The sequence below is a fragment of the Choloepus didactylus genome, chromosome X (assembly GCF_015220235.1).
Source record: "Choloepus didactylus isolate mChoDid1 chromosome X, mChoDid1.pri, whole genome shotgun sequence".
In the NCBI taxonomy this organism is placed as follows: domain Eukaryota; kingdom Metazoa; phylum Chordata; class Mammalia; order Pilosa; family Megalonychidae; genus Choloepus; species Choloepus didactylus.
Genome location: NC_051334.1, coordinates 74599319 through 74624750, shown reverse-complemented (window position 1 = coordinate 74624750; position 25432 = coordinate 74599319). Strand labels below are relative to the sequence as shown.

The window sequence follows — 25432 nt, the reverse complement described above, 5'->3', positions numbered from 1 at the left end:
ATAAACATTCCCATTGCCATAAGGAGAAACAGTAAGGAAAACAGGGTTTAAGGGACCAAAACAGTTCCTAAAACCTTCAGGGCAAACTTCGTTAGATTTCAAAGTCTGATAGTCATTTATAGTATGATGTTTTATCCTTGGGGCTTGAGAGAATGGCAGTCCAACCCTTTCCAAAGGCTTATGCGGCAGTCTTTTTCTCTCCAAACACTGGGGTGAGTGCACCAACATATCTACACATTGGGGAGACCACCTCCTTCTTGGCCCCACCCTCCTCAAACATTGGGGTGACTCTCAGAATCTGCCTTTCTGGGGCAAAGGCTCTCCCCTCTCTGAACAGTGGGGTGGCAGCCAGGCTCTCCCCAATCCCCAGGGAATGTGCTCCATCCTCTGTGGGGCCTGGGGTGGCAGCACTCTTCCTGAGAATTGAGGCGGAAGGCCTGCACTCTGCCTCCGGGGCAAATTCACCCTTTTCACGTGCATGGGCTGCTCCACTCTCCCAACCTGAGATCTCTTGACTCCAGACCTCAATCTCCATGGCTCTGTCTTTGAAGACATTTTTCCTTCAATTTGTTCCTTCTTCATTTCCTCCAGTCCAGACTGGCCATGGCTCCAGTTATACAGCTCTCTCAAAAATCTTGTTGGCTTAGCATGAAGCACAAGGGGTCAAAGCTGTCAGACAACAGGAGTTCCCACAAATCCTTTCTGGATAACTCCATCTCCAATCCTGGCTTGTACTGAAATGGTGGTCGGTTTCCATGTTTGGTTAAATCCTCATGTGGGGCTGTAGCCTCTGGGGTCTCACTTTCTGGAAGCCCAGAATTTTCCAAACTATCAGTTTCTGGTTTGTTTGAACTCAAGAGTTCATTTCTCAGCTTATCCCTCTCCTCTCACATTTTACTATAAGCTGCAAGAAGAAGCCAGGCCACACTTTTGATATTTAGTGTAAAAATCTCTTCAGCTAAGTATCCCAGCTAATCATTTTCAAATTCTGCCTTCCATCCAATACCAGGACACAATTTTGCCAAATTCTCTGCTACTTTAAAACAAGGATCACCTTTCTTCCGGTTTGCAATAACAAATTCATCATTTCTGCTCAAGGCCTCATCAGAAGTATCTTTAGAGTCCATATTTCTGCCAACAGTCTCTTCAAAGCCGTCTAGGCCTTTTCTATCAAACTCCTCACAATTCTTCCAGAATCTTCCCCTTATCCCTTTAAAAAGCCATTCCAACATGTTTGGTATTTGCAAACGCAGCAGCACCCCACTTCTCTGGTACCAAAATCTGTTCCGGTTTGTTAATGCTGCCATTATGCAAAATACCAGAAATGGACTGGCTTTTTTTTTTTTTTTTTAATTTTTTAATTTTTATTTATTTATTTTTTAATTAAATTCAGTTTTATTGAAATACATTCACACACCATACAATCATCCATGGTATACAATCCACTGTCCACAGTATAACATAATTATGCATTCATCACCACAATCTATCTCTGAACATTTTCCTTACATCAGAAAGAACCAGAACAAGAATAAAAAAGTGAAAAAGAACACCCATATCATTCCCCCATCCCACCCCATTTGTCCTTTAGTTTTTATCCCCATTTTTCTACTCATCCATACACTAGATAAAGGGGGTACGATCCACAAGGTCTTCACAATCACACTGTCACCCCTCGTAATCTACATTATTATATAATTGTTTTCAGGAGTCCAGACTGCTGGGTTGGAGTTTGGTACTTTCAGGTATTTACTTCTAGCTATTCCAATACATTAAAACCTAAGACGTGTTATCTATATAGTGCATAAGAATGTCCACCAGAGTGACCTCTCGACTCCATTTGAAAATCTCTCAGCCACTGAAACTATTTCATCTCATTTTACATCCCCCTGTTGGTCAAGAAGATACTCTCAGTCCCATGATGCTGGGTCCAGATTCATCCCCGGGAGTCATATTCTTCATTGCCAGGGAGATTTACAACCCTGGGAGTCGGGTCCCACGTAGGGGGGAGGGCAGCAAGTCCACCTGTCGAGATGGCTCAGTTAGAGAGAGAGAGGGCCACATCTGAGCAACAAAGAGGTACTCAGGGGGAGACTCTTAGGCACAATTACATGCAAGTTTAGACTCTCCTTTGCGGTAACGAGCTTCATAAGGGCAAGTCCCATGATCGAGGGCTCAGCACATCAAACCGCCATGGACTGGCTTTTATGAAGGGGGTTTATTTGGTTACAAAGTTACAGTCTTAAGTCAGTAAAGTGTCCAAGGTAAGACATCAACAATCGGGTACCTTCACTGAAGAAAGGCTATTGGCATCCGGAAAACCTCTATTAGCTCAGAAAGCATGTGGCTGGCATCCACTTGCTCCCAGATTGCGTTTCAAAATGGTGTTCTCCAAAATGTCAGTGTCAGCTTCCAATGGCCGTCTTCAAAATGTGTCTCTCAGCTGCAGCTCCTCTTCAAAATATCACTCTCAGTTGCTCTAGCATCTGGGCCTGTGTGGTTCTTTTTAAAATACTCCAGTGATCCAATTATGACCCACCCTGAATGGGTGGGGCAACACCTCTGTAGAATTATCCAATGAAAAGTCTCTCCCTCCAGTTGATTGAGTCACATCTCCATGAAAACACTCAACCAAAGATTCCAACGTAATCAACACTAATACGTTTTCTGCCCACGCAAGGTTGCATTAAAGATAATAGTGTTTTGGGGGACATAATACATCCAAACCAGCACATGCAGTTTCTCGGCTTCTCCAGCTATGTGCTCACTATGTGGTGTAGAAGTCCCTGCCCAGCCAGTAGAACCCTGGAACTGCTGTTCTGGAGTGCTCTCTGTCCTTTATCTAGTGTTTTTCACAGAGGAGAATTTTACTCTTTCTCTCCTAATCTGCCATCTTCCCGGAAGTCCATCTCCCCTACCTTTTTTTTTTTAATTCAGTTTTACTGAGATATATTCACATATCATACAGTCATCGATGGTGTACAATCAATTGTTCACAGTACTATCGTATAGTTGTGCATTCATCACCCCAATCTATTTTTTGAATATTTTCCTTATACCAGAAAAAGTAAAACTAAGAATAAAAAATAAAAGTAAAAAAGAACACTCAAATCATCCCCCACTCCCACACTATTTTTCATTTAGTTTTTGTTCCCATTTTTCTACTCATCCATCCATACACTGCATAAAGGTAACCACAAGGTTTTCACAATCACACTGTCACCCCTTGTAAGCTACATTGTTATACAATCTTCTTCAAGAGTCAAGACTACTGGGTTGCAGTTTGACAGTTTCAGGTTTTTACTTCTGGTTATTCCAATACCTTAAAACCTAAAAGTGGTTATCTATATAGTGCATAAGAATGTCCACCAGAGTGACCTCTCGACTCCATTTGAAATCTCTCACCCACTGAAGCTTTATTTCCTTTCATTTCACATCCCCTTTTTGGTCAAGAAGATGTTCTCAATCCCACGATGCTGGGTCCAGATTCATCCCTGGGAGTCATATCCCATGTTTCCAGGGAGGTTTACTCCCCTGGGAGTCAGGTCCCACATAGTGGGAGGGCAGTGAGTTCACCTGCCAAGTTGGGTGAGCTAGAGAGAGCGCCACATCTGAGCAACAAAGAGGTAGTCAGGGACATCTCCCCTACCTTTTTTTTTTTTTTTTTTTTTAATCATCATTTTATTGAGATATATTCACATACCACGCAGTCATAGAAAACAAATTGTACTTTCGATTGTTTACAGTACCATTACATAGTTGTACATTCATCACCTAAATCAATCCCTGACACCTTCATTAGCACACACACAAAAATAACAAGAATAATAATTAGAGTGAAAAAGAGCAATTGAAGTAAAAAAGAACACTGGGTACCTTTGTCTGTTTGTTTCCTTCCCCTACTTTTCTACACATCCATCCATAAACTAGACAAAGTGGAGTTTGGTCCTTATGGCATTCCCAATCCCACTGTCACCCCTCATAAACTACATTTTTATACAACTGTCTTCGAGATTCATGGGTTCTGGGTTGTAGTTTAATAGTTTCAGGTATCCACCACCAGCTACCCCAATTCTTTAGAACCTAAAAAAGGTTGTCTAAAGTGTGCGTAAGAGTGCCCACCAGAGTGACCTCTCGGCTCGTTTTGGAATCTCTCTGCCACTGAAGCTTATTTCATTTCCTTTCACATCCCCCTTTTGGTCAAGAAGATGTTCTCCATCCCACGATGCCGGGTCTACATTCCTCCCCGGGAGTCATATTCCACGTTGCCAGGGAGATTCACTTCCCTGGGTGTCTGATCCCACGTAGGGGGGAGGGCAGTGATTTCACCTTTCAAGTTGGCTTAGCCAGAGAGAGAGGGCCACATCTGAGCAACAAAGAGGCATTCAGGAGGAGACTCTTAGGCACAAATACAGGGAGGCCTAGCCTCTCCTTTGCAGCAACCGTCTTCCCAAGGGTAAAACTTATGGTAGACGGCTCAACCCATCAAACCACCAGTCCCCTATGTCTGTGGTCATGTTAGCAACCATGGAGGTGGGGTAGGCGAATACCCCTGCATTCTCCACAGGCTCCTCAAGGGGGCACTACATCTTTTTCTTTTTTTTTTCCTTGTTTGTCTTTTTTCTTTCTTTTTTTTTTTTTAACTTTCCCTTCTTTTTTATTTTTTTTTTATTTTATTTTATTTTTTTTTAATCATCATTTTATTGAGATATATTCACATACCACGCAGTCATACAAAACAAATTGTACTTTCGATTGTTTACAGTACCATTACATAGTTGTACATTCATCACCTAAATCAATCCCTGACACCTTCATTAGCACACACACAAAAATAACAAGAATAATAATTAGAGTGAAAAAGAGCAATTGAAGTAAAAAAGAACACTAGGTACCTTTGTCTGTTTGTTTGCTTCCCCTACTTTTCTACACATCGATCCATAAACTAGACAAAGTGGAGTTTGGTCCTTATGGCATTCCCAATCCCACTGTCACCCCTCATAAGCTACATTTTTATACAACTGTCTTCGAGATTCATGGGTTCTGGGTTGTAGTTTAATAGTTTGAGGTATCCACCACCAGCTACCCCAATTCTTTAGAACCTAAAAAAGGTTGTCTAAAGTGTGCGTAAGAGTGCCCACCAGAGTGATCTCTCGGCTCGTTTTGGAATCTCTCTGCCACTGAAGCTTATTTCATTTCCTTTCACATCCCCCTTTTGGTCAAGAAGATGTTCTCCATCCCACGATGCCGGGTCTACATTCCTCCCCGGGAGTCATATTCCACGTTGCCAGGGAGATTCAATTCCCTGGGTGTCTGATCCCACGTAGGGGGGAGGGCAGTGATTTCACCTTTCAAGTTGGCTTAGCCAGAGAGAGAGGGCCACATCTGAGCAACAAAGAGGCATTCAGGAGGAGACTCTTAGGCACAAATACAGGGAGGCCTAGCCTCTCCTTTGCAGCAACCGTCTTCCCAAGGGTAAAACTTATGGTAGAGGGCTCAACCCATCAAACCACCAGTCCCCTATGTCTGTGGTCATGTTAGCAACCATGGAGGTGGGGTAGGCGAATACCCCTGCATTCTCCACAGGCTCCTCAAGGGGGCACTACATCGTTTTTTTTTTTGTTTTTTTTTTTTTTCCTTGTTTGTCTTTTTTCTTTTCTTTTTTTTTTTTTTTAACTTTCCCTTCTTTTTTCAAATCAACTGTATGAAAAAAAAGTTAAAAAGAAAACAAACATACAATAAAAGAACATTTCAAAGAGACCATAGCAAGGGAGTAAGAAAAAGACAACTAACCTAAGATAACTGCTTAACTTCCAACATGTTCCTACTTTACCCCAAGAAAGTTACATACTATAGCAACATTTCAGTGAACTTGTTCCTACTACATCCATCAGAAATTAACAGACCATAGTCATTTCTGGGCATCCCCAGAACGTTAAATAGCTTATCTGTTCTTCTTGGATTATTGTTCCCCCTTCCTTAATTGCTCTCTACTGCTAGTTCCCCTACATTCTACATTATAAACCATTTGTTTTACATTTTTCAAAGTTCACATTAGTGGTAGCATATAATATTTCTCTTTTTGTGCCTGGCTTATTTCGCTTAGCATTATGTCTTCAAGGTTCATCCATGTTGTCATATGTTTCACCAGATCGTTCCTTCTTACTGCCACGTAGTATTCCATCGTGTGTATATACCACATTTTATTTATCCACTCATCTGTTGAAGGACATTTGGGTTGTTTCCATCTCTTGGCAATTGTGAATAATGCTGCTATGAACATTGGCGTGCAGATATCTGTTCGTGTCACTGCTTTCCGATCTTCCGGGTATATACCGAGAAGTGCAATCGCTGGATCGAATGGTAGCTCTATATCTAGTTTTCTAAGGAACTGCCAGACTGACTTCCAGAGTGGCTGAACCATTATACAGTCCCACCAACAATGAATAAGAGTTCCAATTTCTCCACATCCCCTCCAGCATTTGTAGTTTCCTGTTTGTTTAATGGCAGCCATTCTAACCGGTGTTAGATGGTATCTCATTGTGGTCTTAATTTGCATCTCTCTAATAGCTAGTGAAGCTGAACATTTTTTCATGTGTTTCTTGGCCATTTGTATTTCCTCTTCAGAGAACTGTCTTTCATATCTTTTGCCCATTTTATAATTGGGCTGTCTGTACTATTGTCATTGAGTTGTAGGATTTCTTTGTATATGCAAGATATCAGTCTTTTGTCAGATACATGGTTTCCAAAAATTTTTTCCCATTGAGCTGGCTGCCTCTTTACCTTTTTGAGAAATTCCTTTGAGGTGCAGAAACTTCTAAGCTTGAGGAGTTCCCATTTATCTATTTTCTCTTTTGTTGCTTGTGCTTTGGGTGTAAAGTCTAGGAAGTGGCCTCCTAATACAAGGTCTTGAAGATGTTTTCCTACATTATCTTCTAGGAGTTTAATGGTACTTTCTTTTATATTGAGATCTTTTGCCCATTTTATAATTGGGCTGTCTGTACTATTGTCATTGAGTTGTAGGATTTCTTTGTATATGCAAGATATCAGTCTTTTGTCAGATACATGGTTTCCAAAAATTTTTTCCCATTGAGCTGGCTGCCTCTTTACCTTTTGAGAAATTCCTTTGAGGTGCAGAAACTTCTAAGCTTGAGGAGTTCCCATTTATCTATTTTCTCTTTTGTTGCTTGTGCTTTGGGTGTAAAGTCTAGGAAGTGGCCTCCTAATACAAGGTCTTGAAGATGTTTTCCTACATTATCTTCTAGGAGTTTAATGGTACTTTCTTTTATATTGAGATCTTTGGTCCATTTTGAGTTAATTTTTGTATAGGGGGTGAGGTAGGGGTCCTCTTTCATTCTTTTGGATATGGATATCCAACTCTCCCAGCCCCATTTGATGAAAAGACCATTATGGCTCAGTTTGGTGACTTTGGGGGCCTTATCAAAGATCAGTCGGCCATAGATCTGAGGGTCTATCTCTGAATTCTCAATTCGATTCCATTGATCTATATGTCTATCTTTGTGCCAGTACCATGCTGTTTTGGCAACTGTGGCTTTATAATAAGCTTCAAAGTCAGGGAGTGTAAGTCCTCCCACTTCGTTTTTCTTTTTTAGAGTGTCTTTAGCAATTCGAGGCATCTTCCCCTTCCAAATAAATTTGATAACTAGCTTTTCCAAGTCTGCAAAGTAGGTTGTTGGAATTTTGATTGGGATTGCATTGAATCTGTAGATGAGTTTGGGTAGAATTGACATCTTAATGACATTTAGCCTTCCTATCCATGAACATGGAATATTTTTCCATCTTTTAAGGTCCCCTTCTATTTCTTTTAGTAGAGTTATGTAGTTTTCTTTGTATAGGTCTTTTACATCTTTGGTTAAGTTTATTCCTAGGTACTTGATTTTTTTAGTTGCTATTGAAAATGGTATCTTTTTCTTGAGTGTCTCTTCAGTTTGTTCATTTCTAGCATATGGAAACATTACTGACTTATGTGCATTAATCTTGTATCCCGCTACTTTGCTAAATTTGTTTATTAGCTCTAGTAGGTGTATTGTTGATTTCTCAGGGTTTTCTAGATATAAGATCATATCATCTGCAGACAATGACAGTTTTACTTCTTCTTTTCCAATTTGGATGCCTTTTATTTCTCTGTCTTGCCGGATTACCCTGGCTAGCACTTCCAGCACAATGTTGAATAACAGTGGTGACAGCGGGCATCCTTGTCTTGTTCCTGATCTTAGAGGGAAGGCTTTCAGTCTCTCACCATTGAGTACTATGCTGGCTGTGGGTTTTTCATATATGCTCTTTATCATGTTGAGGAAGTTTCCTTCAATTCCTACCTTTTGAAGTGTTTTTATCAAAAAGGGATGTTGGATTTTGTCAAATGCTTTTTCAGCATCTATTGAGATGATCAATTGATTTTTCCCTTTCGAGTTTTTAATGTGTTGTAATACATTGATTGTTTTTCTTATGTTGAACCATCCTTGCATGCCTGGAATGAACCGCACTTGGTCATGGTGTATGATTTTTTTAATGTGTCTTTGGATTCGATTTGCAAGTATTTTGTTGAGGATTTTTGCATCTATATTCATTAGGGAGATTGGCCGGTAGTTTTCCTTTTTTGTAGCATCTTTGCCTGGTTTTGGTATTAGATTGATGTTAGCTTCATAAAATGAGTTAGGTAGTGTTCCATTTTTTTCAATGTTTTGAAAGAGTTTGAGTAAGATTGGTGTCAGTTCTTTCTGGAAAGTTTGGTAGAATTCCCCTGTGAAGCCATCTGGCCCTGGGCATTTATTTGTGGGAAGATTTTTGATGACTGATTGGATCTCTTTGCTTGTGATGGGTTGGTTGAGGTCTTCTATTTCTTCTCTGGTCAGTCTAGGTTGTTCATATGTTTCCAGGAAATTGTCCATTTCTTCTACATTATCCAGTTTGTTGCCATACAGTTGTTCATAATATCCTCTTATAATTTTTTTAATTTCTTCAGGATCTGCAGTTATGTCACCTTTTTCATTCATTATTTTGTTTATATGGGTCTTCTCTCTTTTTGATTTTGTCAGTCTAGCTAGGGGCTTGTCGATCTTGTTGATCTTCTCAAAGAACCAACTTTGGTGATATTTATCTTCTCTATTGTTTTTTTGTTCTCTATGTCATTTATTTCTGCTTTAATCCTTGTTATTTCTTTTCTTGTACTTGGTTTAGGATTGGTTTGCTGTTCATTTTCTAGCTTCTTCAGTTGATCCATTAGTTCTTTGATTTTGGCTCTTTCTTCCTTTTTAATATATGCATTTAGTGCTATAAATTTCCCCCTTAGCACTGCTTTTGCTGCATCCCATAGGTTTTGGTATGTTGTGTTCTCATTTTCCTTCGTCTCTATATATTTAGCAATTTCTCTTGCTATTTCTTCTTTAACCCACTGATTGTTTAGGAGTGTGTTGTTTAACCTCCAGGTATTTGTGAATTTTCTAAGTCTCTGATGGTTATTGACTTCTAATTGTATTCCATTGTGGTCAGAGAATGTGCTTTGAATAATTTCAATCTTTTTAAATTTATTGAGGCTTGTTTTATGTCCCAGCATATGATCTATTCTGGAGAAAGTTCTGTGAGCACTAGAAAATATGTGTATCCTGTTGATTTGGGATGTAATGTCCTGTATATGTCTGTTAAATCTAATTCATTTATCAGATTGTTTAGGTTTTCAATTTCCTTATTGGTCTTCTGTCTGGTTGATCTAGCTATAGGAGAGAGTGATGTGTTGAAGTCTCCCACAATTATTGTGGAAACATCAGTTGCTTTCTTTAGTTTTGCCAGTGTTTCTCTCATGTATTTTGTGGCACCTTGATTGGGTGCATAGACATTTACGATTGTTATTTCTTCTTGCTGAATTGCCCCTTTTATTAGTATGTAGTGGCCTTCTTTGTCTCTCAAAACATCCCTGCATTTGAAGTCTATTTTATCTGAGATTAATATTGCTACACCTGCTTTCTTTTGGCTGTAGCTTGCATGAAATATTTTTTCCCATCCTTTCACTTTCAGTTTCTTTGTGTCCCTGTGTCTAAGATGAGTCTCTTGTATGCAACATATTGATGGTTCATTTTTTTTGATCCATTCTGCGAATCTATATCTTTTAATTGGGGAGTTTAATCCATTTACATTCAACGTTAAAACCGTGAAGGCATTTCTTGAATCGGCCATCTTATCCCTTGGATTATGTTTGCCATATTTTTCCCTCTCTCTATTAATATCCTTTATTGTACCCATACCGAATCTCTTTAGTACTGAACCTTTCTCCAAGTCTCTCTGTCCTGTCTTTGTTTCTCTGTCTGTAGGGCTCCCTTTAGTATCTCCAGTAGGGCAGGTCTCTTGTTAGCAAATTCTCTCAGCATTTGTTTGTCTGTGAAAAATTTAAGCTCTCCCTCAAATTTGAAGGAGAGCTTTGCTGGATAAAGTATTCTTGGCTGGAAATTCCTCTCACTCAGAATTTTAAATATATCGTGCCACTGCCTTCTTGCCTCCATGGTGGCTGCTGAGTAGTCACTACTTAGTCTTATGCTGTTTCCTTTGTATGTGGTGAATTGCTTTTCTCTTGCTGCTTTCAGAACTTGCTCCTTCTCTTCTGTGTTTGACAGTGTGATCAGTATATGTCTCGGAGTGGGTTTTTTTTGGATTTATTCTATTTGGAGTTCGCTGAGCATTTATGATTTGTGTATTTATGTTGTTTAGAAGATTTGGGAAGTTTTCCCCAACAATTTCTTTGAATACTCTTCCTAGACCTTTACCCTTTTCTTCCCCTTCTGGGACACCAATGAGTCTTATATTCGGACGTTTCATATTATCTATCATATCCCTGAGGTCCATTTCGAGTTTTTCAATTTTTTTCCCCATTCTTTCTTTTATGCTTTCATTTTCCATTCTGTCATCTTCCAGGTCACTGATTCGTTGTTCAACTTCCTCTAGTCTTGTACTATGAGTGTCCAGAATCTTTTTAATTTGGTCAACAGTTTCTTTAATTTCCATAAGATCATCCATTTTTTTATTTAGTCTTGCAATGTCTTCTTTATGCTCTTCTAGGGTCTTCTTGATTTCCTTCATATCCCGTACTATGGTCTCATTGTTCATCTTTAGTTCTTTGAGTAGCTGCTCTAGGTGCTGTGTCTCTTCTGGTCTTTTGATTTGGGTGCTTGGGCTTGGGTTATCCATATCGTCTGGTTTTTTCATATGCTTTATAATTTTCTGTTGTTTTTGGCCTCGTGGCATTTGCTGAACTTGATAGGGTTCTTTTAGGGTTTGTAGACCTATTGAAGTCCTTATCTCTAATTTATCAGATCTACAGCTTCGTGGAGTACACTTTCTCTAACTAACCAGCTGGTGGCGTCCACGAGCCACCTGTCCTCCACAAGCCAGTTCTCCCCTGCTTAGCCTTTTTGGTGAGTGGGGGAGTGAGTCTTGTGGGGCCCAATTGGTGTACCAAGCTTGCGTGTGTAGTTGGTGTTGCCTGCCCTGTATGTGGGGCGTGTTTCTGGGCAGTCGGGGAGGGGGGGTGGCCCTAACAATCAAATCTCCCTGATGATCCTAGAGTTTTAAAGCTGCTGCAATAGTCTAATCCTTCAGTTCAGTCCTGCCACAGTTTGTCTCTGCCACTGACTCACAAGTCCTTGGTATTGGCGTATGGCTCCTGAGACTTGCAAGTGGGCCCCTCTTCCAGGCCGTGCACCCCGGGTCCTCTGTTGAGGGATGACTGTGCTATGTCACAGGTGAGTGCCGTCCCCCCAGGGCAGTTCTGGGCTGCTGGGCTGTGTAGGGAGGCTCCCAGTCTGCTCAAATGATGGCTGAATGGAGCTTTGTTAATTCACACTGCTCCACCTTCCCAGCTCTGGGACATTCAGCTGAGGTTGCAGGGAAGGCTAATGTCCACGCCCAGTTTTGTGGTGTGTGCCTGTTATTTGAAGCACTTCCGTCACACTGGGTTGTCTGGGACAGCTCTGGGCTATGGGGCTGGCGATGGGCAGGAGTGTTTCCTGTCCACCAGGATGGTGGCTGTGAGCGGACACCCCCCTTTTCTTGGGAAGTTGTGTTGTTTAGTGAATTTTCTCAGCCACTGGATTATTGCCTTTTGTCTCAGAGCTCTCTTAGTTCTGCTCTTGACTTGACGTGCCCAAATTGCAATTCTTTGAAGCTTTCTGTATTGAGCTTCTTAGAGTAATTGTTTTAGAAAAAGCAAAAAGGATTTAAAAAAAAAAAAAAAAAAAACGGCCCTCCTCAGAGATCTAATGGATTATTGAAATGCTAATAGACAAAGCAACCAGGGCCATTAAGGAAAGGTCCACAGGGCAGAGAGATCAGCTTTTCTTCGGGATTTGCATATGCGCCTCAAGGCCTGAGCTCCGCCCTTCCCCTTTCTGTGTTCACCAGAACTCCAAAAATCCTCTGCTTTTATTTTGGAGTTTTTCGTGTTGTTTTTTTTCTATGCCTGTCTCCTCTCTGCTGGGCTGGCTGCTCTCAGAGTCTCTGGTGTCTGGTCTCAGTCTATCTATGGTTGGAGTTTGAATCAGTAGAATGAGTTTTCGATAAGAGCAGCCACTGCAGTTCTCCCTTCTCCTTCCCGGAGCTGACAGCCCCTCCTCCCCCGGGACTGAGCCTGGCAGGGAGGGGCGCGGGTCCCCTGGCCGCAAAAACTTACAGATTTCGCTGATCTCAGCAGTTCCACGTTTTCATGAGTGTTGTATGAAGTATGCCCAAAGACAGATTGCTCTGTGGTGTCCAGTCCACGCAGTTCCTGGCTTTTTACCTACTTTCCTGGAGGAGTAACTAAAACTTACAGCTCACCAGTCTGCCATCTTGCCCCGCCTCCCCCCTACCTTTTAAAAATTGTTTATTTATTTGTCTTTCAAGACATTTGCAAAGTTCTGGCCAGTTGTCATTTGTTTTGGATAATGCCTCACAATCTGCCTTTATCTGATTATTTCCTCGTGATTAGATTCAGGTTAAACATTTTTGGCAAAAATACAACATAGCTCATGTTATTTACTTCTCATTGCATCACATCTAGAGGACAATAATTCAGTTTGTACCTTTATTCATAGTGCTAAGTTTTATCACTGGGTTAAAGTGGTGTCCAATAGACCTCTCCATTGTAAAGATACTGTTGTAGGCAGGATTTTGGCCCCCATGATCCCCTCTCCCTGGCGTTACACCCATGACTATGTTATATTACTTGGAAAAGGGACTTTCCACATGTAATTAAGGTTACTAATCAGTGGGCTTTAAGATAGGGAGATTGTCTTGGATTATCCAGGTGGACCCAGAGTAATCTCATGACCCCTTAAAAGTAGAAGATGATGCCAAAAGAGGAAGTCAGAGATGCAGAAGAAGCAGAAGTCAGAGAGATTCAAAGCAGGAGAATCTGGTGACCTGTTGATGGCTTGAAGATGGAGGGGGCCACATATTATGGAAATGGGGTCCTCAGTCCTACAGCCACATGGAACTGAATTCTGCCAACAACAACTAGGATGAGCTTGGAAGTGGATTCTTCCCCAGAGCATCTAGAAAGGAACAGAGACTTGCTGATATCTTGATTTTAGCCCAGTGAGACCCTGATCAGAGATTCCATCCAAACACTCCATCCAGACTCCTGCCCTACATGAACTGTGAGACGATAAGCTCGTATTGTTTTAAGCTGCTAAGTTTGTGGTAATTTGTTACAGGAGCAATTGAAAACTAACACAGGTACCTTTCCCTTTTTAATTAATATGTAATCTTGGGGTGGTACCTTGAGATCATGTAAATATCCCATTTCCCAACATTTCGCCCAAGGATCATCTATTGATTGTCCTTTCCTGAATCAGTTATAACTTTGATCAATGCAAAATGGTGACATTCTAATTCTAGCATTCCTTGTACATTTATTAGCTAGCATTCTTCTGTAGAGAAGAGCTTCTCACCTACCCTTTTTAAAGTATCACTATGGACTTACAGATTCTTTAAAAATTAATGTTTTATCTGTTACTATCAATATTCTTTTGAAATTAATATTGACAATTTTGAACATAAATTTTAAAAAACTGAACCTATTCATACTCTATGAATTCTACATCTAGATTTATACCCAACAAAAATGTGCACATATATTCAGCAGATCATATGAACTAGGATATTCGTAGCAGTATTATTTGTAATAGCTAAAAACTGGAAACTACCCCAAAGTCAATCAACAGTAGAGGGAATAAATTGTGATATATTCAAACAAAGAGATACTATACAGCTGAGACTGAATGCTCTACAACTACATACAACAATATGGATGAATTTCAAAAAGTTAATGTTGCATTAATTTTCTCACCTGATAAAGGGCTTCTGTAAAAACCCACAGGTAACATCATACTTAAGGGTAAAAGACTGAATACTTTTCTCTTAAGAGCAGGGACAGACAAGGATATCCTCTCTCATCACTTCTACTCAGCATTGTACTGGAGGTTCTAGCCAAAGCAATTAGGAAAGAAAATGAGATAAAAGACACCCAGATTAGCAAGGATGAAGTAAAACAATCTCTATTTGCAGAAGACATCATCATGTATGTAAATAATCATAAGAGATCCACTAAAATTATTAAAATATTAAACAAGTTCAACAACGTTGCAGGATATGAGATGATTATACAAAAATCAATTGTATTTTTCACTTGCAATGAGTAATGTGCATATGCAATTTAGAAAATGATTCCATTTACAATAGCATCAAAAAGTATAATATACTTAGGAATAAATTTATCAAAATGCAAAATTTATATTCTAAAAACTGCCGAACATTGTTGAAAAAAATTAAAGAAGACCTAAATAAATGGAAAGATGTTCCATATTCATGGATGGTAAGACTTAATTTTGCTAAGATGACAATACACCTCAAATTAATCTACAGATTTAATGCAATATGCATCAAAATTCCAGCTGTCTTCTTTGCACAAATTGATAAGCTGATCCTAAAATTTGTATGGAAACTCAAGGGACTCAGAATAGAATTTGAATAGAATTTGAAAAACAAGAACAAAGTTGGAGGACTCACAGTTCCTAGTTTCAAAACTTACTAAAAAGCTACTGGGCATGTGGTGTTGGCATAAGAATGGGCTCAGAGATCAATGGAATAGAATTAGAGTCCAGAAATGAACCTGCACATTTTCTGTCAATTGATTTTTTACAAGGGTGCCAAGACAATTCAATAGGAAAGAACAGTCTTTTCAACAAATGGTGCTGGGACAACAGGATATCTACATACAAAAGAATGAAGTTGGACTCCTACCTCATACCATATACAAAAATTAACCCAAACACCTAAATGTAAGGGCTAAAAATATGTTAGAAGAAAACATAGGTGTAAATCTTTGTGACCTTGGATTAGGCAGTAGTTTCTTAGATATGACACCAAAAGCCAAATGATAAAATAAAAATAGATTATTGGACTTCACCAAACTTAAAAACTTTCATGTATCAAAAGACACTATAAAGAAAGTGAAAAGACAGCCCAAAGGATAGGAGAATATATTTACAAATCCTATATCTGATAAAAGTCTAGTATCCAGAATATATAAAGAACTCTTACAACTCAAAAATAAAAAGACAAATAACCCAAATAAAAAGTGGGCAAAGGACTTGAATAGACTTTTCTCCAATGAAGGTACACAAATGGTCAATAAGCACATGAAAAGATGTTCAACATTATTAGCCATCAGGGAAATGCAAATCAAAGCCACAATGAGAAACCATTTAATACCCACTAGGCTGGCCATAATCAAAAGGGACAGATAATAACAAGTGTTGACAGGGATGCAGAAAAATTTGAACACTCATATACCACTGGGGGGAATGTACAATGGTGCAGCCTCTTTGAAAAACCATTTGGCGGTTCCCCTCATGGTGACACAGCAAATCCACTCTTAGGTATATGCCCAAGAGAAATGAAAATCTATGTCCACAAAAATCTGTACATGAATGTTCATAGCATTATTTATAATGGTTGAAAAATGGAGAAAAACATTTCCTTCAACTGATGAATGGAAAGACACAATTTGGATATCCAATTGATGAATGGATAGACACATTGCATACAGCATACAATGGAATGTTATTTGACAATAGGAAGGAATGAAGTACTGATACATGCAACATGGATGAACCCTCAAAATACTATAGTAAGCAAAATAAGGCAGTCACAAAATACCACATATTGTATGATTCCATTTATGTGACATTTCCAGAATATGCAAATTTATAGAAAGAGAAAGTAGATTAGTGGTTGCCTAGGGCTGCGGATGTGATTTGGGAAGAAATGAGGAGTGACTGGGGATGGGTACATGATTTCTTTATAAGATGATGAACATAATCTAAAATTGATTGTGATAATGGTTGCACAACTCTAAATATATTGAAAAACTAGTGAATTGTATACTTTGCAAGGGTTAATTTTATGGTTTGTGACTTATATCTCAATTAAGAGAAAAAGTATGATTCCATTTATATAAAGTACAAAAAATAGGCAAAATAATCTATACTGCTAGAAGTCAGGACAGAGGTTGTAGAGGTGAGAGTAGCAACTGACATGATGGGGAATTCTGGGATACTGGTATTGTCTTGTTTCTTGAACTAGGTGCTGCTACATGGGTGTGTTCATTTTGTGAAAATTCACTAAGCTGTACACTTATGATACATGTTTGCATGTTTATGTATGTCATACTTCAATATTTTAAACTTTGAAAATAAAAGAAATAAATACTGGAAAATATTTGAATTAAATATTACAAAGGGTTAATAGCTATACTTTATAAAAAATTCATTCCAATTTATAAGGAAAGCATCAAGACCTAAATTACTAAGTTGGATGAAGAAAAGATATGAATAGACAATTTGCAAAACAATATAAATTGTACACACAATGAAATAATTTTGACTTTTATTTTGTTGGCAAAATACTTGTTTAAATGATGACAGCTATGCTGTTGAGACTGTGGTAAAACTGATTTACTCTAACATGGCTGATAGCACTGTATATTAATAAAAATCCTTTGTGCAAGTACTATGAAAACAAATATCAAATTCTATAAATATATTCATAATCTTTGACTCAGTAATCCCACTCCTGGGAATCTAGCCAAAGAAAGAAATTCAACTAAATAGGAAAGCTGTATTAATGCAGATGTTCATTGCAGTGTTTCCTAGAATAGAAGAAAACTGGAGAAAACCTTAATAAATGTTCATGTTAGATAATGGTACATCAATGCCATGGAATATTATGCAACCACGAACAATGATAATTCTGAAGGATAGTAGTTATTTGACAAAATATTTGGTAATGAAAAAAGCAGAATGCAAAATCATATGTGTGTATGTATGGGTGTGTAACGGAGCATGCAAATACATAGTTGGTTTGTTAGGAATTATGGATTTTTTTTTTCAGTTTTCATCAGTATTAAACTGTTTTTATAATAAAATCAAGCAAACAAAACTCAATGTTTTGCACCTGGTCATTGTACCATTATACCATTGAGGTTGGAGAAATTCCAAAATGATTGAGGAGACCATGGGATTTCTGAAAGAAAAAAAAATGAGAAAGGGAATATAGTTGAAGTCTCCAAATTCATGGAAGGGATGAAGAAGGTGAATGAGGACAGTTGTTCACCAAATCTTGGAATGCTAGAATTGGAGGGTACCCTTTGAACCTTCTAATTAATTGATCAAGTTTTTGTTAAATAATTGAGCACCTCTTAAGCCCACTGTTAGAATTAACTTGTGTGAGTTTATGATCAATGATAAAAATTACTGCTTTACATAATGGGTAATAAATTTTATGGCTCCCATTGCTCCAAGAGGGAGGCTTCCATTTACCCAACCTTATCTTCCACTGTATCCCAGCAAACACTGTACTTATTAGGCAGGTCTCCACATGGCCCCTGACTTTACTTCCTGCCTTTCTGTAAATCCAGAGCTCATCCACACCTTTATCCTACAGTGCTCAGTTCAAGTCCCTGTCAATCTCCCCCAACCACTTACAAATCGACTCCTAACCACTATGCAATAGTTTTTCAATTGTGTGTTTTTTCTTTCTCCAACTAGATTGCTAAGACTAGGAGGGCAAGAATTGTATTTTATGTTTCTCTTGTTGTCTCTTCAGTGCTATTCTAGCTTCTATACATATAGGGTTTAATAAATACCTGACAAATACCTAAATAGAGCTGAAGCTCTCTGAAAATATCAATTATTTCAAAAAGGATTTAGCCTTTAGATTGGTAGGTGTCATACCATAATGGATTATTAAAGGAAACAAAGATATTTAAGTCCATCCTTAACCCCAGAGATGTCATGGTGGATGAGAGCCATGCCTTCACAACCCTTGTTTCTTCCTTATGAGTAAGAACATTGATTAGACTGGATGAGCTATGGATCTGACCCAATGTGATCATTCTTGGATTCTTAGGCTCCTCTTCTGTTTCTAGAAACTCCTATCCTAAAAGGGTCTGCCTAGCTACTGGCCCCTCTCCTTGTTTGGTTTTGTTTGCTATCACACCTCCTCTTCTAGTGCGTTTGAATGAGATACAGTGTCTATAGGAGGCAGGTATTGTAGTCCAACAGGCTAGGCTTTATCAATAAGGTGGTCAACAAATAATTATGGTGTGGCTTCAGGCAAGTCATGCCTCTAAGCCTCAGCTTTCTCATCGGTGTAATGGAATTAAATAACCTACCCCACCCCCACCCCCAATATTCCAGTATTGTCAGAATTTGGTATTTTGTAATTTAATATTTATAGGCAGCTGGAGATAAACTGTGGAGAGATTGGGGCCTAGAAATCTAGATGGGATTAATTATCTATGTACAGGTGGTATCTGAAACCATCTTCCATTTTCTCAATCTTAAAGATTGCATCTAGAAATGCCCACAGTTGAGGGTGAGAGGTTGGGGCTAGAGGGCTGTCTCTAGTCTGGTACCTCATGTAGACAAGAAAGCTAAGGAAGGCTGAGGGAGAGTGAGGTGGATTCTCCTCGTGCTGTTCTCCCCTCCACCCCCACCCTCTTCCCCCGCCTGATTCTGGCCGGGAAGGCTTTTATTGTCCTGCTCTGAAGACCAGTGAGGAAACCGGGGAAAGGCTGCGCTCCCCCTTTTCACCCTTCCCGCCACACGGGGCTTGAGGTCGCGGGTCAGAAGCAGTCTCAGGCCCCACGCAGTCCCTGTTGCAAAGCCGCGGCGGGTGTGATGTGGTGTGTTTACGTATGTATGTATGTGTGTTGGCGTGCGTGTGTGTATGCGTGTGTGTGTGTGTGTGTGTGTGTGTGTATAGGAAGGAGGGTGCAGGGTGGGGGCGTGGGATCCCGTGACGTTACCGGCTCCGCCTCCCGGTGTATATAGGGGGCGCTTGGCGCGCAACGACCCCAAACAGGAGCTTTGAAGCCTGAGGAACCGAACTCGGTAGCTCCAACCCAACTCGGCTTAACTCAGCCCCACCGAACCTGATCAGGGACTCTCAGCTTCCTGGGCTTGCAGCAGCTCACCGGTAAGCCTTAGGGGCCGACACGTGTGTTGAAGGGGGGCGGCGAGGGTCTGGGAATATCTACGAGTCTCTGGCAACCACAGCATGCAGTTGCATCAACCGGGCCGTGACCTGTTGCTGGCAAGACCCCGGCCCCGGGAGCCAGGGCTCCCATCTCCACCTCAGCCCCAGACCGTTTCCAGATTAGGGCGTAAGAATCTGGGAGCTGAGGCGGGGGTGGGGGTGGGGGTGGCATCGGGCGGAATCCCCCCCTCTCTGTGGAGAAGAGGGTGTGAGCAGTCTCGGTCTGTTCCCGGGCCCCTCTCTTTAGATGCTGAAGCCCCGCCTCACAGTTGATGCTTGCTGGACTAGCCTAGCGGGGCGAGAGGAAGTGGGGGGACATTTACTTACTCCCCTGGAGACGGCAGCGCCAGTTTTGCGGTGTGGGCTTGGTGAGGAGGGATGGAATCCAGTCGGTGCTTACTTTTTGATCTGTAGCCTCGGAGGGTCCCCCCTCCTTCCGGGCGGCCTGGGGGCCGATTTCCAGGGCGAGAAATGAAAAGGAATGAGGCTATCGGGTGTGAGAAGGGGACTCTCCCCAGAGTCGCTGGCCCCTCCTGGTTTGAGTTCTGTTTAATTCCCAAGGAGCCACAGGCCAGGAAAACAGACACTGAGTTCCAGGGTCCCTGGGCTGGGGTCTAGGATAAACCCTATAGTTTCCCAGCCAGAGCAGAAAGAACTAATATTGACTGAGCAACTACTAGGTGCTAGACACTGTACTATAGGGAGCTTTCACATGCTTTCTCTGAAATTAATACTTCTAAAAACCTTGTGAAGTATTAATTCCTACTTATATATGAAGAAAATGAGGTTAGAGGTAAAGTGACTTGGCTTTGTCTCTTCAATGCCGCCCCCCACCTCCATCCCTTTTGCTTGGCAGAGTGGGTCTTATGATTCATTCTTAGAGTTTAGGGAGAATGAGTCCTGTTGAAGCGCTTTTCTCTTGTGTTTCACCAGATCCTATCATCCTCTTCAGTTCCAGCTAGAATGCTGTGGCAGGCACTTTGCAGATTTGGTCAAAAGCTGGTACGCAGACGTACACTGGAGCCAGGCACGGCTGAGACTCGCCTTGCCAGATGCCTGAGCACACTGGATTTAGTGGCTCTGGGTGTGGGTAGCACATTGGGTGCTGGTGTGTATGTCCTGGCTGGCGAGGTGGCCAAAGATAAAGCGGGGCCATCCATTGTGATCTGCTTTTTGGTGGCTGCCCTGTCTTCTGTGTTGGCTGGGTTGTGCTATGCGGAGTTTGGGGCCCGGGTTCCCGGTTCTGGTTCTGCATATCTCTACAGCTATGTCACTGTGGGTGAACTTTGGGCCTTCACCACTGGCTGGAACCTCATCCTCTCCTATGTCATCGGTGAGATGGTGGGACAGGGAGGGAACTGCACGGCCACCAAAAGGGCTTTAGGTCAGGAGTTGCGGGTGGAATGGTGAAGCTAAAGTATTCTGCATGATTCACAGGACCTCAACACCCCATTAGGGGTGTATGTTTTTTGGGGGGCTGGGAGGGATGAAGAGGTGGAAGAATTCTTCATTCTACTCCTCTCTGTCATTTCCTCAATTGACTGGTTTTGGTTTTAAATAAGTAAGAATAGATGAAAATGTCAGGATTCATGTGAGACTGATGTGGGAAAGGGAGAAAAGTGGGGAGGGAATTTGACTCCGTGTTTCTCCCTCTACTTCACCAGGTACAGCCAGTGTGGCACGGGCCTGGAGCTCTGCTTTTGACAACCTGATTGGGAACCAAATCTCCCAGGCCCTGCAGGGGAACATTTCACTGCATGTACCCCAAGTCCTTGCAGAATATCCAGACTTTTTTGCTATGGGCCTTGTGCTGCTGCTCACGGGTGAGGCAAGGGAAAGGGATAATGATGGGGGAGGAAGGCTAGAAGCAGACCTGGTAAGGGCTTGGTGGAGGTGATAATGGTGGGGGAGAAGAGGAGGTGAGAAGGAAAGGTCTGCCACATAGAGACAGGGAAACAAAATGTGGCTTGAGTCCTGAAGGTATTTCTCCCACAGGATTGCTGGCTCTGGGAGCTAGTGAGTCAGCTCTGGTTACCAAAGTGTTCACAGGGGTGAACCTTTTAGTTCTTGGCTTTGTTGTCATCTCCGGCTTCATTAAGGGGGACCTGCACAACTGGAAGCTCACAGCAGAGGACTATGAATTGGCCATGCCTGGACCCAATGACACCTACAGGTTAGGAGATTCACTCTTAGAAGATGTAGAGCTGGGAACATGGGGAAGGATCGGGGGGATTCTGGATTGGGGCCAAGGAGGAATGAGAGCTAAGTAGTTTGGCGTTACAGAAAAGGTACAGAGTTGGCTGAACACACCTTTACCTTTTCCATCCCTTTTTCTACTCTAGCTTGGGCCCTCTGGGCTCTGGAGGATTTGTGCCTTTCGGCTTCGAGGGGATTCTCCGTGGAGCAGCTACCTGTTTCTATGCGTTTGTTGGTTTCGACTGTATTGCTACCACTGGTAACACAGTCATTCCATTCCGTTGGGGGCTTGGGCCCAGTGTGTGCTCAGGCTGCACGCAGATTAGGGGAGGTAGGGTAGTGAGCCTGTTTTCCTGATTCGGAACCTTGTGCCCCTTCCTGCAGGGGAAGAGGCCCAGAATCCCCAGCGGTCCATCCCGATGGGCATTGTGATTTCACTGTTCATCTGCTTCTTGGCATATTTTGGTGTCTCTTCTGCACTCACGCTCATGATGCCTTACTACCAGCTTCAACCAGACAGCCCCTTGCCTGAGGCATTTCGCTATATTGGTTGGGCCCCAGCCCGCTATGCCGTGGCTGTTGGCTCACTCTGTGCTCTTTCTACCAGGTCAGTGTCAAATGTTTATTCTCCTCTGCTGTCAGAGTCTCAGGTTATAGCATTCGGTACCAGAGAATACCCCTTCCAAGGGCTGCAAGGGAGAAATGGAACCCCTTTACCCACATATGTTTGGGAAAAGAGATCCCAGCCAACTCATGCTGCTTCTGGGCATTCTCTCCAGTCTCTTGGGCTCTATGTTCCCCATGCCTCGGGTGATCTATGCAATGGCGGAGGATGGCCTTCTGTTCCGTGTCCTTGCCCGGATCCATGCCCGCACGCGCACACCCATAGTGGCCACTGTGGTCTCTGGTGTTATTGCAGGTAAAAATTCCCTTTTCCCTTTGCTTAGTTGTTTCACCAACTGCCTTAACTTCGCTATTGCCTTTGGTCTCTCATTTCTTGTTTTCTGCCTCTTTTATTTTAGCATTCATGGCATCTCTCTTTGAACTCACTGATCTTGTGGACCTCATGTCTATTGGGACCCTGCTTGCTTACTCCCTGGTGGCTATTTGCGTTCTCATCCTCAGGTGAGACTCCCTTCTTCCGTGTCCCATGATTTGGATTTTTATTCTTGGATGAGGAATGATGGGGATCTGTCCTCTTTCCTCCTCTGCCGTCATCATCCTGGCTCTCCTTGAGGAATCTGGGTATCTTTCCCTAACTAAAAAGAGCTTCTCTACCCTTAAGTGGTGAAGAGGAAGCTTAAGCTGAGTGGGAGGAGGTGGTTAGCGATTAGGGGTTGGTCTTAATACTGCCTTCCTGCTTTTGCTTCAGGTATCAGCCTGACCAGGAGATGAAGAACGGGGAAGATGAAATGGAGTTGCAGGAGGAGAAGATACCTGAAGCAGAGAAGCTGACCCTACAGGGACTCTTTTGCCCATTCAACGCTATCCCTACACCACTCTCTGGCCAAGTTGTCTATGTTTGTTCCTCACTGCTTGGTGAGCAGTGAGATTTTTCTCTGGGGTGGCTATGAGGTCAGCATGATGGGGTGAGAGTGTGTGGCATTTGGTGGCTGAGGAAGAACTAGAGAGAGGGTGACTCTTTTTGGAATGTGGTGCCTAATGTCTTAACATCTTGGTCTCAAGAGTTGGTTTTGATGTCTCTCAACTTGACCCTGGTAGCTCTACTGATGACTGTCCTGTGCCTGGTGCTGACTCAGTGGCCAATTCCACTGCTTTCTGGAGACCCAGTATGGATTGCAGTGGTTGTGCTACTTCTGATGCTTATTACTGGGATCACTGGGGTCATTTGGAGACAGCCACAGAGCTCCACTTCCCTTCACTTCAAGGTACATGACCTTTTTCTTTTCTCCTAACAATCCATGTTGGAGAATAGGTGCCAGATACCTTGAGGCTTAATCAGGTTCATAGAGACCTTTAATTGGACATGAAATGGAACATATAGGAGGCCAAAGACTTCTTCTCTGATCCTCGTCAGTTCCTTTTCAGTTCTACTTCTCCACATTCTGCCTATTCTTTGAGTCCCATATGAGGTATACTAAATGAGTGGGCACAACATGGTAGGGGTTGGATTCTTCCTTCCGTAGTCTGGGTATGATAGGCGTCTCTTTTCACATTACTCTCTGGTATGTAAAAGATTTTACTCTGTTCCCAGGTGCCTGCTTTGCCTCTCCTCCCACTACTGAGCATCTTTGTGAACATTTACCTTATGATGCAGATGACAGTTGGCACCTGGGCCCGATTTGGGGTCTGGATGCTGATTGGTAAGTATCCTTTTGGGGAGAGAAGGCCTCTTGGGTGTCCTATTCCAACTCTTTTACCTCTTGGTCTCAAGTAGGAGACCTATTAGATCTTAATAGGTCACTGCTTTCCCTGCTCACAGCTTCCTTTCCCCACTAGGGTTTGCTATCTACTTCAGCTATGGGATACGGCACAGCCTGGAAGAGGTTAAGAGTGACGAACTCCCATCCAAGCCTAGGGCCAAAACTCTAGACCTTGATCTCAGCAGTCCCTGCGCCCACTCGATTTGACATCATCACACCTAGGTGCTGTCTAGTTCCCCTGCACAATAATAGAGATGGCTCCTGACCTCTGGGAGAGGTGGGGGATACTAACAGAGCTCTGTATTTATTGTGGTGTGAAGGATGTGTTCTTTGCTGTTTCTTGTCTACTTTTGTTTGCTTGTCTACTTTTTAATTGTATCTGTAATTGCTTACTGGCTTTTTAAAAATTATCATTAAAAGAAAGTAAAAAAAGAAACTGTGTCCTGTCCTCTGCTTGCTAGAGATGTAGAACCTGACTTTAAGGGTGGAGAACTTCAGAGAAATGTCCTTTGTTTGCCCCAGTCATCACAAAAGTCTCTGTGGTGCCTGCATGTGCTTCTTGTTGGCTCAGGGTTTGAGGAGGGTGGTATAAACAGCCAGCAAGTCTAGGCATGCTTAAAACAATGATCTTGAGATATGTTTTCCCATTGCTACACTAATGGTTAGGTTCTGAATAAGCAGGAAGCAATACTTGTATTTGGGGTTTGGGGGTGGACTCTGATCTCAACACTGGCATTGGTCTGGGCCTACACTGAGACCATTGTCTCCTGTACCACCCCTTCTAGTTGGACCAGTTCCAGACTTCTGTGACTGCCTAGGCAATAGAAATTTTGGCTGAGGTGTTTGGCACTGCTGGGAGGATGAGTGGGGAGTAGGGGGGATTTGGTAAAGGGCTGCATATGTTCATGGATACTGATTGCTGTAGAAGTAGTTGACCCAAGAACTATTCATTCATCCATTGAGTCAAAAAATTTATATGGAGCTTCTATAAAATGCCAGACCCTGTCTGGGTGCTGGGGATACAAGCATGAATACAACATTATCCCTGCCTTCAAGGATTTCACAATCTAGTCGGGGAGACAAGCAGGTTAACAGATGACTACAAAACAAAGTGACTATACCAGGGCAGGAGTAAGTGCTGAGTTATGTGGAAGCACAAGGAAGGACATGATTGACTTGAGTCTTGAGTAGGAGTTTCTGAGGTGGACTGAGGGGAGGGCGTGTCTATCAGTAAACAGTGGACAAAATCATGGAAGTGTCAAAAA

General features: G+C 41.9%; 1 protein-coding gene across 4 annotated transcripts in view; it reads left to right on the top strand.

Moving 5' to 3' along the window:
- Positions 1–24559, top strand: part of SLC7A3 (solute carrier family 7 member 3) — a 126913-nt gene extending 102354 nt beyond the window's left edge. For 2 of the 4 annotated variants that reach the window (XM_037821399.1, XM_037821397.1), the window contains 12 exons: positions 19383–19527; positions 20521–20920; positions 21252–21410; positions 21583–21760; positions 21930–22042; positions 22168–22390; positions 22563–22702; positions 22806–22908; positions 23156–23322; positions 23506–23672; positions 23999–24107; positions 24244–24559. In XM_037821399.1, coding sequence (XP_037677327.1) covers positions 20551–20920; positions 21252–21410; positions 21583–21760; positions 21930–22042; positions 22168–22390; positions 22563–22702; positions 22806–22908; positions 23156–23322; positions 23506–23672; positions 23999–24107; positions 24244–24374 — 1860 coding nt within the window. In that variant the 5' untranslated portion in view covers positions 19383–19527; positions 20521–20550 and the 3' untranslated portion in view covers positions 24375–24559. Of the gene's footprint in view, positions 1–11704; positions 11751–19382; positions 19528–20520; positions 20921–21251; positions 21411–21582; positions 21761–21929; positions 22043–22167; positions 22391–22562; positions 22703–22805; positions 22909–23155; positions 23323–23505; positions 23673–23998; positions 24108–24243 lie in introns of those variants that run through there. The other 2 variants (XM_037821400.1, XM_037821401.1) reach the window with 2 other exon arrangements.
- The last annotated feature ends 873 nt before the right edge of the window (positions 24560–25432 follow it).